This window comes from Saccostrea echinata, unplaced genomic scaffold, assembly GCF_033153115.1.
Source record: "Saccostrea echinata isolate AGI-Se365-2 ecotype Australia unplaced genomic scaffold, CSIRO_AGI_Sech_v1 ptg000046l, whole genome shotgun sequence".
Taxonomy (NCBI): Eukaryota; Metazoa; Mollusca; class Bivalvia; order Ostreida; family Ostreidae; genus Saccostrea; species Saccostrea echinata.
The window spans coordinates 6,608,125-6,621,399 of NW_026889795.1; the positions used below are offsets into that span (position 1 = coordinate 6,608,125).

Below are 13,275 nucleotides of genomic sequence, written 5' to 3' on the forward strand. Positions count from 1 at the left end.
CGGCAAGTGGTGGCTTTTTAATATGAGTGAAAAATTCTTAAAGGAACGTGAAACAAACGTGGAGATCAGTTTTGTGTTTTGAAGATGAAAGGTAAGGAACATTAAATGAATTGAAGTGTGCAAAAGTATTCATACTAATCTCGAGTTTTACAACAACAAATATAAACAAAATCCATTACCTTAATATTCCATTTATAAGTTTCTGAAAGTTTGTTAAGTTATAAATACTGAGTACGGTTGGTCTTGTTTTCTTGATCACCACTGCTTTTCAGACCCATAAAACTTAACCATGTTTTTCCAAAAGAACAGAATATTTTTTTTAAATTTTGCTTTTCCATAAATTAAAGATTTGCATGCATGCTACTTTTTTAACAAGTTAGTCTACTGCTCCATTTCTGAAAACTATGTCAAAGGAACTATACATTGTTTTCGATTCCAAATAAAAAAGTCTCGACAATGAAAAAGTGAGGAATCTAAGATTGTCATGTGAAGATAAATGATCGAAATTTTAGTTTCCCTTTTCAGTAATTTTGGCTCTTCCCTCTGTAAATTCTAAATTTACAAACTGCCATTTTTAATAATCCTACCTTAATTCGTGTGAATTAAGTTAACCAGTGCCACGTATCATTGCTTGTGCAAGTGTTTTGTCATTTAAAAAAAATCTTCGGGGGGGGGGAGGGGGGGAGGTTATAATAAGCAAGCGTTTTGTCAACAAGTTAATGTCACCTAAAAACCTGAAAGGCTCATAGAAATGAACATGGAATAAACATATGTTTTCCGTTCTTATCATTTCCCCTTCTTCATTGACAGTTTTTCCTCAATTACACGTTTTTAAGAAGTCAAATGAGATCTATCATTTATCTGTTTATGTCTTTTCCTATTAATGTTCGTGTATGTCCTATCTGTTTACATCTACATGTAAGTACAGATACTAGCATTAAAATTCTTTGTTAAATGTCTTTTTTTATCTAAGATTATTTATTTTTCATTAATGAAAACAACGTTTAGTAAATATACTGTGAATACTTACATATTGAGACGTAAAAGTCAAGACCTTTCATCATTTCCGCCATTCCTATGCGCATGCATCATTGCGCATCGGAAAGATCCTGTTTGGATGCGCGCGCATCAGCGCGCGTCTAAAATATCAAATGTGTGTTATGGCAGACGATAAAAGTGTGTGATGGTGTAACACAATTTCACATCTTACTATTCTTCTGAGGACTTTCACCAAATTTCACCACGTGATGTAGTTCGATATTTTGTGACGATACAAGCAATTTTTTTCCGAGGACGTGGAAAAAGTCCTCGGAAGAAATTTACGTCCTCGGAGTAAAGGTGTTTTTTCACACTATAGTCCTCGGGAGATCGGTGAAACCAACACACACACACACACACACACACACACAAAGAATACAAAGGAAAAAAAATAAAATATTTTAAAGAATGCAGGTTATCAATAAGTTAACTGATCAATATAAAGAAGTGCAATGTATTTTTTTAAATGCTGTTGCCCAAGGCTAGCGTGGGGCACACAAGAAGTTTGGGTTTTAAATAAGGAGAAAGGGGGGATTTTCCCAAGTAACAACTTGACCAAGCAATAAAATAATTTACAAGCTTATCCATATGGTGTAGTTTCCATATTTATTTATCATTTCCCAGTAGTTCCGATGTTTCAAAAATCAGATGATTATAACAGTGTTTACTAGTCACATAATAACTTTTGTGGAGAGAACATTTTAGTGATGGAATCCCCGTCCGAATTTATCTTCCCTTGATTTCAATTCAGATTTTCATCTTTTCCTTTTTTTTCAAAAATAACCCCGTCTTCTTAAAACCATTCTATATACATATAAGTATCGACTTACTTGCCCCACTAACCACCAAAACATACAGACACAGCCAAAAACTTGATCGATCATTAGTGTAATTTTATAATTATCAATTTTAATTTTTCTAGCCTCTTCCAGGTCCAAGTAATTAAGATTTTTACAAAAACTAATTTGCACCAAATATTAAATAAATATGCTATACAAAAAGTTGATTTCGTATTTTCTTTTTCTGTAGTCAGAACTCAACACACTGAATCAGACGAGCGCAGACATCAATAAATTAGAGAACGAGCTGGATGTAAGTCATAAGTCATTATTAATACACAAGATATTACATAATTATATTACATTTACATGTATTTACAAGATATAACATGATAGCATTACATTTATACATGTATGTGCATATAAGATATTACATGATTGCATTACATTTATATGTATATAAGATGTTACGATTGCATTACATTTCTTTGTATATAAGATGTTAAAGATATTACATAATTACATTACCTCTATAATATATTTATGTAAGTGTTGAATGCAATTAGATATGGATATATATCGGTATTGGTTTGAAATGCAACTTTGAGAACAGGATAGCACAGATGTAATAGTTGACCCTAACGGACCGGATGTAGCCTTCACTTACTTTTCTTATTAATTACTTACATACTTTCTTCTTTTCTTTTTCTCTATACTTACTTCTTTAGTAACTTCCTTCCTTGCTTCTGACTTACCTCCATACTATTTACTTAACTCCTTACTTATACTAACTTTCTTCCTTATTCACTTATTTAATAACTTCCTTCTGTCCTTGAAGTTCCTTCCTTCCAAATACTCTCCTTCCTTACTTCCTATCTTATTAGCCTCCTAACAGACTTATTTAACTCCTTACTTACTCCCTTATTTCCTATCCTATTAACTTCCTTACAGACTTACTTAACTCGTTACTTACGTCCTTACTTCCTAACCTACTTATTTCCTATCCTATTAACTTCCTTACAGACTTACTTAAAGCCTTACTTACGTCCTTACTTCCTAACCTACTTATTTCCTATCCTATTAACTTCCTTACAGACTTACTTAAAGCCTTACTTACGTCCTTACTTCCTAACCTACTTATTTCCTATCCTATTAACTTCCTTACAGACTTACTTAACTCCTTACTTACGTCCTTACTTCCTAACCTACTTATTTCCTATCCTATTAACTTCCTTACAGACTTACTTAACTCCTTACTTACGTCCTTACTTCCTAACCTACTTATTTCCTATCCTACTAACTTCCTTACAGACTTACTTAACTCCTTACTTACGTCCTTACTTCCTAACCTACTTATTTCCTATCCTACTAACTTCCTTACAGACTTACTTAACTCCTTACTTACGTCCTTACTTCCTAACCTACTTATTTCCTATCCTACTAACTTCCTTCCAGACATACTTAACTCCTTACTTACGTCCTTACTTCCTAACCTACTTATTTCCTATCCTATTAACTTCCTTACAGACTTACTTAACTCCTTACTTACGTCCTTACTTCCTAACCTACTTATTTCCTATCCTACTAACTTCCTTCCAGACATACTTAACTCCTTACTTACGTCCTTACTTCCTAACCTACTTATTTCCTATCCTATTAACTTCCTTACAGACTTACTTAACTCCTTACTTACGTCCTTACTTCCTAACCTACTTATTTCCTATCCTATTAACTTCCTTACAGACTTACTTAACTCCTTACTTACGTCCTTACTTCCTAAGCTACTTATTTCCTATCCTACTAACTTCCTTCCAGACATACGTAACTCCTTACTTACGTCCTTACTTCCTAACCTACTTATTTCCTATCCTACTAACTTCCTTCCAGACATACTTAACTCCTTACTTACGTCCTTACTTCCTAACCTACTTATTTCCTATCCTATTAACTTCCTTACAGACTTACTTAACTCCTTACTTACGTCCTTACTTCCTAACCTACTTATTTCCTATCCTATTAACTTCCTTACAGACTTACTTAACTCCTTACTTACGTCCTTACTTCCTAACCTACTTATTTCCTATCCTACTAACTTCCTTACAGACTTACTCAACTCCTTACTTACGTCCTTACTTCCTAACCTACTTATTTCCTATCCTATTAACTTCCTTACAAACTTACTTAACTCCTTACTTACTCCCTTATTTCCTATCCTACTTACTTCCTAACAGACTTACTTAAAGCCTTACTTACATACTTAAATTCTTACTTATTATTTACTTACTTACTCATATATTTTAATACACGTATATAATTAAACATTATTTCATCCCTTATATCATGTATATAATTTAAGAATTGAATGGACAAAAGAAGCTGTAAAAGACTTTATTAGAAAGATGAACAGGATAAAAAAGTTACAATACGTCGATGTTATTTACTTTGAAGGAAGCGAGATGTAACTATAAACTCACGTTCACGGAAGCCTCACAACGATTGGCTCAAGCTGCTGAGAAAAGAAGAAAGAACATCCACAGAGCGCGTGCGTACTTCGAGTTAAAAGAGGAAGCTAAAAAGGTACGGCTGTAGCCTGAGAAATTGTGATTTTTCCCCTAATACTTGTAAGAATTGAAGACTAAAGTCTGCCAGGATAAAGGATTTCATGAAAAGTATGTTAGGTTTCAGGAAGCAATTAAGAAATCTAAATATAACTTCCGAGGCACTTGTCAATCGTGGCAGGGACCTTTATACTATAACGTTAGTATATACATGTACATGTAGGTCCCTGATTGTGGAAAATTCTGGAGTACTGAAAAACAGTTTGATTACAGGCACAGGGCGAGTCATTTAAGGCTGCTCGTCAATACCAGTCCGCCATTAGTGTTTACCGCGCTGCCAAGGAAACGGTGACGCTGGCGGAAGAACGTCTCTTACAGAAGGGGGAGGGAAATCTATCAGCTGCCTGGCAAGAAATGATGAACCACGCCACTATGCGGGTATATGTTCCGAGTTAAGAATTAATAATTAAAACTTTATGAAGTGTGTTTTGATTAATACATGAAGTAGTAAGACTCTGGCATGTATATAAAAATACCAAATCAAAAAGCAGAATGCTCTCCTGGGACTTGCAATTTCAAAAATTCCAAAAAAGAGAGAAACAGTATTGGAACAATTCCACTTTTTATTACAAAAATTATACAGTTATCCTTAATTCAAAATGTACTTCAATCATTGCTTCTAATGCAATATGTATGCATTATATGCAGTCACTTCATAAACCGCGTACATAGATATTTGGGGATCAAAACATAATGTGACTGTCAGTGTACAGCTGAATAAATCGGCTCATACTGGAATCATTGAGCGGCTTCTCGATGATGGACAAGGGAGTCCAACTTCCCAAAAAAATAAATAATTTGCAAACATGAGATTGTATCAGTTAACATTGTTTTTATGATGTATATTTCTTCTGTAAAGCAAAGGTATTTACACATTTCACATAATTACCTTTATTAGATTTCCAAAGGTAAAATATTGTAATTTATCATTTGAATACAATTAATATTTTCGCAGTCGTGATATTTTTAACTTTACCGGAAACTTTTTTTAAGGTGATGGAAGCTGAGCGGGAGAAGCGAGAAAGTGAGGAGCGCCATCTGTCGGCCACGTCACGATGTGCACAGTGTGAAAACAGACTAAAGCAACTGGAAAAGAAGTTCAAAAAATCTATCATAAAAGCAGGGTACATGCAGGTCATGCCAAAATGTCGTATATACATGCATTTTCATGATAACTTGAAAAGAGATAAAACGGGCAGAACCAATTTTTCCTATGGAAAAGTAAAATTTCAAACAAGCTGATAAAAGGAAAAAAACCTAATACATGTATATGGCTCTCAATATTACTTAAAAATGGCTTGATGATAGAAATTGTACGCCTGGGTGAAATGTCGGTTCATGTCCTCTGAAAAGAGAGAGAGAGAATAACCGGTAAATATTTTGCTTTTCCTTAATTTTCATCTTCCTAAATTTTTGAGTCCATACTTTGAAGTCAAACATGAACTCGACCTAAAACTACAACACCAGAAACAGAACGTAACAGACCTACAAGCCGCCATTAAAGAAACAAAAACTAAGTACTCCTCAGCGCTTAACAACCTCGAAAAGATTTCGGAGGAGATTCATCAGAGCAGAAGAGAGAAAATCATGCTCATGTTTCCACGACAACCAGGGGTGGGAGCCGAATCCGGAAGTAGTTTAGCTTCCGCTGTTCCAGACATTGATCTCGGTAAAACCTTGACTACTATCGAGTTTACTTACATATTTTGTTGAGACTCCTATTTAAAAGAACATTTCATTGCATTTCTTAGAGAATCGGTTGCATCATTTTTTTTTATAAATTGTAATAATTATAATTTTATTTCAGATGAAGCGGCATTTGAAAACCTTTCTGACGTCAACGATTCTATCTTCGAAGATGATGAAGATCAGGTTACACAAGGCCTTTCCTTCAAGTGTTCTTCTGATCAAGATGGTGAAACTGATAACCTAGGGAGTGATGCATTTACAAAAACTGGCAATCAAATGCAAATCAACAATGAGAAAGAAAGCATGGAAGTTTTACAACAGAATAACCACCATGTGAGAGACAGTGCACCAAAACAAATCAAAATTGATGAGAAAATGGCGGCTGATATAGCCAATGAAATACCCAGTGACAAAATCCTTGGAAAGATCGAACTTGAGGGCTCAGAAACAAAGGTGCCTTCAAATAAACCAAGCCATCAACAGTCTATAGAGGAATATATAGACTAAAAACAAACAAACAATTATTTTTGAATTTTAATTTTATGAAATTATCAAAGTGACATAGCATGTTTTGTACTCGGTTCTTCTGCATCTGAACGCACTTTATTCCCTTGAGGGTTTTTTTTTTTCGAAAGCAAAAAATTGAAATGAATGATGAATTTCCAAGGATCGAGATCGGTTTAGACAGAAGAGCATGAAAACATCGTTGAAGGAGTACATTAATTCTACTAGGCGCTGCCTAACTGCCTCCCACACACATTTTCCACTCTGTAATGGAACAAGATAAATAACAAACTTTACAGTCATGATAAATAGATAATCATCAAATAAAAAAGATTTAAATGCAGTGGAAAATGGAAAAAAAGGTACATCAGTTATTTTATATTATTGTTATTTTGTTATGATTTATTCTAGAAATGTTCAATGAATTACATACAAGCAGTATTCATCCAATGAGATTAAGCACAAATAAAAAAGAAAGGTTTTAAACACATTTCAACTTTTCCGCTCATCGCCCAACCGATATATTTAATATATTTTTTTACTGTATCATTATTAATTCAAGACAAAAGTGATCAACAAACATCTACACGACTGTACTATTCTATACACAGAGATTCAGTGAAAAAGGAATATTTAACATCTTTGAATATAACAAGATTATCACATTGCAGCATCTATGCAATGTCTACAGTACTCGATGCCTTACTGTTAACTTACATGTACAGGTGTAAAAAAAATCCATAAATACTGGGTTTATCCAGTTATGTAAATGGTCCAGGAATAGTTAAAGCATAAAATAATTATGAACATTGTATAAACACGGGTATTTTCGATGAACAGCTGTTCGCTTTCCACTTCCCATTCTCACATCCGGTTAATCTTGTTTCACTTCCGGAACACGTGATGTTATGATAAAAAGTGATCAAATCTGTATGATAGGGCATGACCTCTTCTGTGGGACTGCTGGCCACGCCCCCTTTGTACCCCAGCTGGCGACACACGACATTACTATTGTTCTCTGACCAAGTGTCGCTACACACTGGCACCCATTTTTCTCTGTGGTGTATTTCGAGGAAGCCAGTATTCCGCTTGATTACATTGTCTTTCTTTGGCTCAAACCATAATCGAATCATATGATCTGCAGGAAATAAGGATATACAATAAAATACTGGAATACGAATTCCCAGGAACATGCAGGTTGATTTGGCTTGGGAGGTAGAGGAACTTTGTTTTAAAATAGTACCCATTTATTTCAGTTAAACTTGCATTAGAGTTGATATTTCTATTTTCAATCCAAATGATATGTTTATGGTTTTCTCTAGAAAAGATTTTTTAAACCAAAAACAATCATATTATGAATTTTACCTACCGCATATAACTCCATAATCGTGCTTGTGGTTGCACGGTTCGGGGTCAATGACAGGAAGAGCTATGGTGCATTGCCTTGACAACAGACAGGTGAAATTCATTGCCCAGAACACCCCGCTTCCTTGTCCGAAATGTCCAGGTTCCGAAGCAATCCCTCCCAAATAGCCCAGATGACGACAGATATAGGAAGCCTCGACATGAGTCAGTGGTCCACACAGCGACCCCCAGCGGCCTTTCTTATAGATCTCCACTCGACCTTCATACTCGTTTCGCCCATCCACCAATGCAACAAAAGGCTCTACAGAAATAGAGAACATTTTCTTTTTTGATACGATTTTCTAAGTAGCTGAGTAAATTCATAATTACTGCAACTATGTTAATTACATGTAAATACACGTTCAGATAAATATTGAAGTGTATTTTAAATAAAGATTTCAATTTTTGTTTTGTTTTTGACGTCACGGGTTCGATTCCCACTTCGGGACGTGGAGATCGATCTTTCGGATGACACTGTTTAAAATGATCGAGATCCCGTGGCACGAAAAAATATCCTCACTAATTAATCTATTATAATTATTGCTTCATCAAGCTTCATTTTGAGTTCAATTAGTCAAATACTAGCTAAAATATTTTACAATATATAAACATTGTCCTTGTCCAAACAAGATAAAGCAATTAATAATGCTCTACCCGACCAGGATAAAGCAGTTAATGTTACCTTGTCCGACCAAGATAAGGCTGTTAATACTCCCTAGCTTTGTCTGACTAAGATAAAGCAGTTAATTTGCCCTTGCCCGACAAGATAAAGTAGTTAATATTGCCCTTGTCTGACCAAGATTATGCAATTTAAGTTGCCCTTGCCCAACCAAGATTAACCAATTGATATTGCCCTTGCACGACCAAGATACATCAGTTTTCCTTGACGTTTCTAGGATTTACCGAAAGCATCACAGTTTAGCATCCTTATCTTCGCTTATATTTAAGTGCATTACTGCTTCCGAGTTATGATAATCATTGTATAAAAACAAACTTTTAACAGAGCAAACAGAAAACTATACGCTATCCTAAAAGAAAACATCCTTTTTCAATTCAATCGATCGACCATTCAATCGTTTTTCAATAAAGCCAAGAACAGTTACATATAAGTGGACTGCTGACTTTGTTTTACTTTTTCTTTAAGGAAAATTGGATTTTGTTTGTATAATAAACATCCTTACTTACCTGGTTCCCCTAGCAGTTGACTTACCTGGTTCCCCTAGCAGTCGAGTCAACGCCGGAAGTAGACGGTGTACTTTTCTGTTTGTCCGATAAACAAAATTAAACTTTTCCTGAAACTCCTCTGTTTGGTTAACGTAACCAACCACACCTGAAGTGTCCGAGGCTTTACTGGGGACGTCTTTAACAACCTCCCGATTCTTAGGTTTGTTTTCATTCAGGTTGGGATCGTCTGACAAGTGGGGTCTTGAAGTATACTTTTGTTCATGCCCTAGTGATGCTTTGGGGTTAAATTTGTCCTGTATTAAAGAGACTTTAAACGCTTTCTTCGTTGTCAATAATGTTTGATTAATTTGGTTTTCGAGGAACTGTAAGCTGGAGAAGATGTACGGAATCCACCCCGTGTTAGAGGCTATAGCCTCCACGATGTGGAATACTGCTCTCGAGTTATTGGAGATTTCCTCCATGTGATAGTCAAGCTGTCCGTTCAGCATTTCCGGGTGCGGTTTCTCTTCTTCGCTTCTCATTTCTTGTAGTTTGAACACTTCATTGTTGAGTTGTTGTATCGTTGTTCTTAGTTCATTCTGGGATGATCTGGTCATCTCAGCAATGATATCTAAAACTTGCGATCCATTCCTGTACAATAATTGAATTTCCTCCATTAAAATCGAAGTAAAGTCACAAGATTTTTCCGGGGATTTGTTATCATCTGTTTTGTAAGTTTTGTTTGATATTTCACTGGGGGTTTGATCTTCCTGTTTCAATCCGTCCTGAACGTTACCTTTTGTCAAATTAACTTGAACCTCCAAGAAATGTCTAATGTCCTCGCGCATTTGTGTCTGGTCGTCTGCCACTGTCTCTGTGGCCCCCACGATTCGCTCGACAAGGTCCCCTGTATGTCGATAAAATCTTATGGAGTCAAGCACATTATCATTGAATTCTTGCAATCTTTCTTCCAGAAGTCTTCTGGCTGTTGCGTTAATATCCACATTCACCGAATCCAACGTCACATTCATGTTGTCTATAGCGTTCAATGTTACGTTTTCCAGGTAAGCAATTTTGTTCATTGTCAGGTTTTGGAAATTGTCAATCCTTGCTTCTACCTTCAGCAGTGACTCAGAACATATCTGTTTAGTTCTGTCCCGCTCCGAGACCACAATTTCTCTGAGAACATTTGCAACCTCGCCCTGTTGGGCAACCGTGTCATTGAGAGCATTAATGATAGACTTCTGGGCATTCCCCATATTCTGATTAACACTACGTGACATTGCCAGCATCTGTTCTTCTATTCTGTCAAAACTCCCTTTGTTTGTCATTTCCATGTTCTTGATTTCTCTTTTTAGAAGCATCACTGATGTCGCTAGCTCTCTATCACTGACTTCCTGTTGTTCTACGCGTGCATGCATATTTTGTAAGAGATTATCCAATGTGTGAAGGTGTGTGTTCACGGTTCGGAACTGTCGTAGATTGTAATACTGCAATGTGTTTAGTCCACGTTCCATCGAGCTCATCCGGGTACTTAGGGATTCGAATTTCTCCCCTACCGTTCGTAAAATGGAATTCACGATTGATTCCTCGATTGGATCCAGGTCCGATGTGACATTTGAACTTACTGATAGTTGACCAATCACAGGAGTCAGTAAGGCAAGAAAAAAGATGTTTGTAATTGAATAATGTGCCATATTCTTTAATTTTTCAAAATCCCGTCAGCGTATAAGAGGGTGTAAACCTACCTCACAACCTGTTCTGAAAAAAGGAAGCGATCACTAACCATACTTTTTTTTAAGTTAAAATCAAAATGTTAGTGAATAAGTGCTATCTCTAAGAATGTAATTAAAAAAAAACAGTTTCCAAAACAGCATTCAAATATTTGCATAAATTGAAATGCTTTATGCTGTAATTGTTTTAAATACTATTTAAAATTACACTGAATTGTTTGTTTTTGAAAAAATATTAGTTAATTAATTATTATAAGATGGATACAGGATACATACCCTGCAGAATTAATCCTTCGCAGATCATCCTTCATCTGAGAACTGTAAGTATTGATCCTGGAGGCCTAGGTCCATGCTGACCTGCTCATTCTTGCACCTCTTTACTCACGTTCCAAAAACTTATTTTTTTTCTTCCACAAAGTATACAATGAATGTCTGATTTTAACATTTGCTTCTCTGTGAAACAAAACAAGGAGGATGCTTCAGTGTTTATACGTGGGCCTAGGCTTATATTATCAGCGTGGGTTTAAGGTAACACGTCTAGATACAGATTGAGAGAGATTTGTTTTATGATAAGCCAGAGTTTTAACTGATGAGCTGATGAATCTCGCCGTAGAAACAGACAAGGCTAAAGTGATCTTAAATTTCAGATATCTCTCTACATCATTGTATCGTGAATGTTGTACTTTATACAAGGATATGTGCATGTTTTTAATTGGACATGTTTTAATGGATTGAGGATTTTGATTCCAATCAGAATTGTTTATGTTTATTTATGTGTGTACAGTAGTGCTCCAGGGGCGGATCCAGGATAGTCATGCAGCTGGAGAGAGGTGGTGCAAACTTTTCTAAAAGATAAAATATAAATGGCAACAGAAACTAGAAATTCACTTTACTTGTAGTAAATACTTTCGTAAATTGTTTTGTGTGTGGTGGTGGGGTGGGGTGGGGTGGGGTGGGGGGTCTTTCTTCCTTAGTTCCTAACTTGTACTGAGAAACTGAACTAAATGTATTTACATATAAGACCGATTCACTGTTTTTAAAATTACTTCTTACAGGTGTATGATAACGTTCATGTCGAAATTCAGATATAATAACTTCGAACACAAAATAAATGTAAACATCTATCCTTTACATTTTTGTTTTATAAATTGGTTTATCTTTTTTTCGGTATGTAGAATGTTCCCATTAAAACTGTACAATATACTAGACTGATCCTGGTATCTTCTTTTTAAAAAAAAAAAAAAACCGATGGCTTTTATCTTTAAAAATTAAAAAGGATGCTTGATTTTTAAAAAAGACAAGAAAGCAGGGAAATTTTGAAGTTTTATTAGTTTATAATTTGTAAATCTTATAATTTTGTACTCGTATTGATAAGACAGAATCAAGTAAACTATTGATCTTTAGCTTCTCTGTGAAACCTACTGTAGCTGGACAGTTGTACACAAATACATGTATTCACTTAGACTATTTAATAGATTATGATTAAAACTTCAGAAATAAGGGGGGGGGGGGATATATCAAGAATTATTTAAAAAATCAAAATAGCCGTTATGTGCATAACCTGAAGAACACTATAACATTGTTAAGAACATTTTCAACGGGGCTGTAATTGTTGCATTAAATAAAATTGATATTTTCACAGACGTGTTATTTTCACAGTGCGAAAATAACTTGAGTGTTGAAAATAACAAGTGTTATTTTCATAGTGTGAAAATAAACGGAACTAATTGGCTAACAGCGTCAGAAAGAAAACAGTAAAAATGTCATTAACAGAAAATTTAATGTTTGGATCGAGTTTGATAAGGAATTATTATCATTTGTGAGACAGGGATTTATGATATTTTAATAGTATTTCGCACTCCCGAAAATAAATAAAAAAGATCCCCTCTTGAAATAAATATAATGTCTAACAACAAACATTGAATATCAGAGTCTATATATTTTTTAGTCGATCCAGTTCAGAGAGACAGTTCCTAATTGGTCGAGAATGTTTTTTTTAAAAAATGAAAAAAATTGAAAAATTAACATTATAAAGACTTGCAGGGAACAAGCTGGATACAAGGTTATTTTTGAAACAATTTTCGATTGAAAAAAATGAGGATTACAAAAAGAAAGAGCATCCACATTTTGAAAAGTTTGAAATAAAAAAGTAAATTATTTGAATTAAGTTATTCCTCTTTCTTTTTTTTTCAGTATATGATTTTAAATTGTTGTTGTTGTTTGTTTGTTTTTTATTGTTTTGTTTTGTTTTTGTTTTTGTTTTTGTTTTTTTGTTTGTTTTTTGTTTTTTTGAAATGATTAAAAGTTCCTTTAGCTATCTGCATGATTATAACTGCCCTACTACGG

The 13,275-nt window shown here is 34.8% G+C and overlaps 2 protein-coding genes across 4 annotated transcripts in view; one reads left to right on the forward strand and one right to left on the reverse strand.

Annotated features, from left to right (window-relative positions):
- Positions 1-6,646, forward strand: part of LOC133201877 (SH3 domain-binding protein 5-like) — a 45,142-nt gene extending 38,496 nt beyond the window's left edge. The window contains exons 2-7 of the mRNA XM_061337670.1: positions 2,068-2,130; positions 4,266-4,394; positions 4,649-4,813; positions 5,429-5,559; positions 5,854-6,104; positions 6,243-6,646. Of these exons, the coding sequence (XP_061193654.1) occupies positions 2,068-2,130; positions 4,266-4,394; positions 4,649-4,813; positions 5,429-5,559; positions 5,854-6,104; positions 6,243-6,631 (1,128 nt within the window). The 3' untranslated portion in view covers positions 6,632-6,646. The remainder of the gene's footprint in view (positions 1-2,067; positions 2,131-4,265; positions 4,395-4,648; positions 4,814-5,428; positions 5,560-5,853; positions 6,105-6,242) is intronic.
- LOC133201875 (uncharacterized) lies at positions 6,646-11,532 on the reverse strand. 3 transcript variants are annotated; one of them, XR_009723167.1, is made up of 5 exons: positions 11,206-11,532; positions 9,243-10,957; positions 7,998-8,294; positions 7,346-7,766; positions 6,646-6,892 (listed from the first exon to the last, which is right to left on the reverse strand). XR_009723167.1 is itself a non-coding variant. In XM_061337669.1 (4 exons), the coding sequence occupies exons 2-4, from the start codon at positions 10,891-10,893 to the stop codon at positions 7,429-7,431; spliced, it is 2,286 nt and encodes a 761-aa protein (XP_061193653.1). In that variant the 5' UTR covers positions 10,894-10,952; positions 11,206-11,532; the 3' UTR covers positions 6,646-7,428. The 3 variants fall into 3 exon arrangements, 2 of the variants coding, with proteins under 2 accessions (XP_061193653.1, XP_061193652.1); XM_061337669.1 differs by having other exon boundaries at positions 6,646-7,766; positions 9,243-10,952; XM_061337668.1 differs by having other exon boundaries at positions 6,646-7,766.
- Between the last annotated feature and the right edge of the window lie 1,743 nt (positions 11,533-13,275).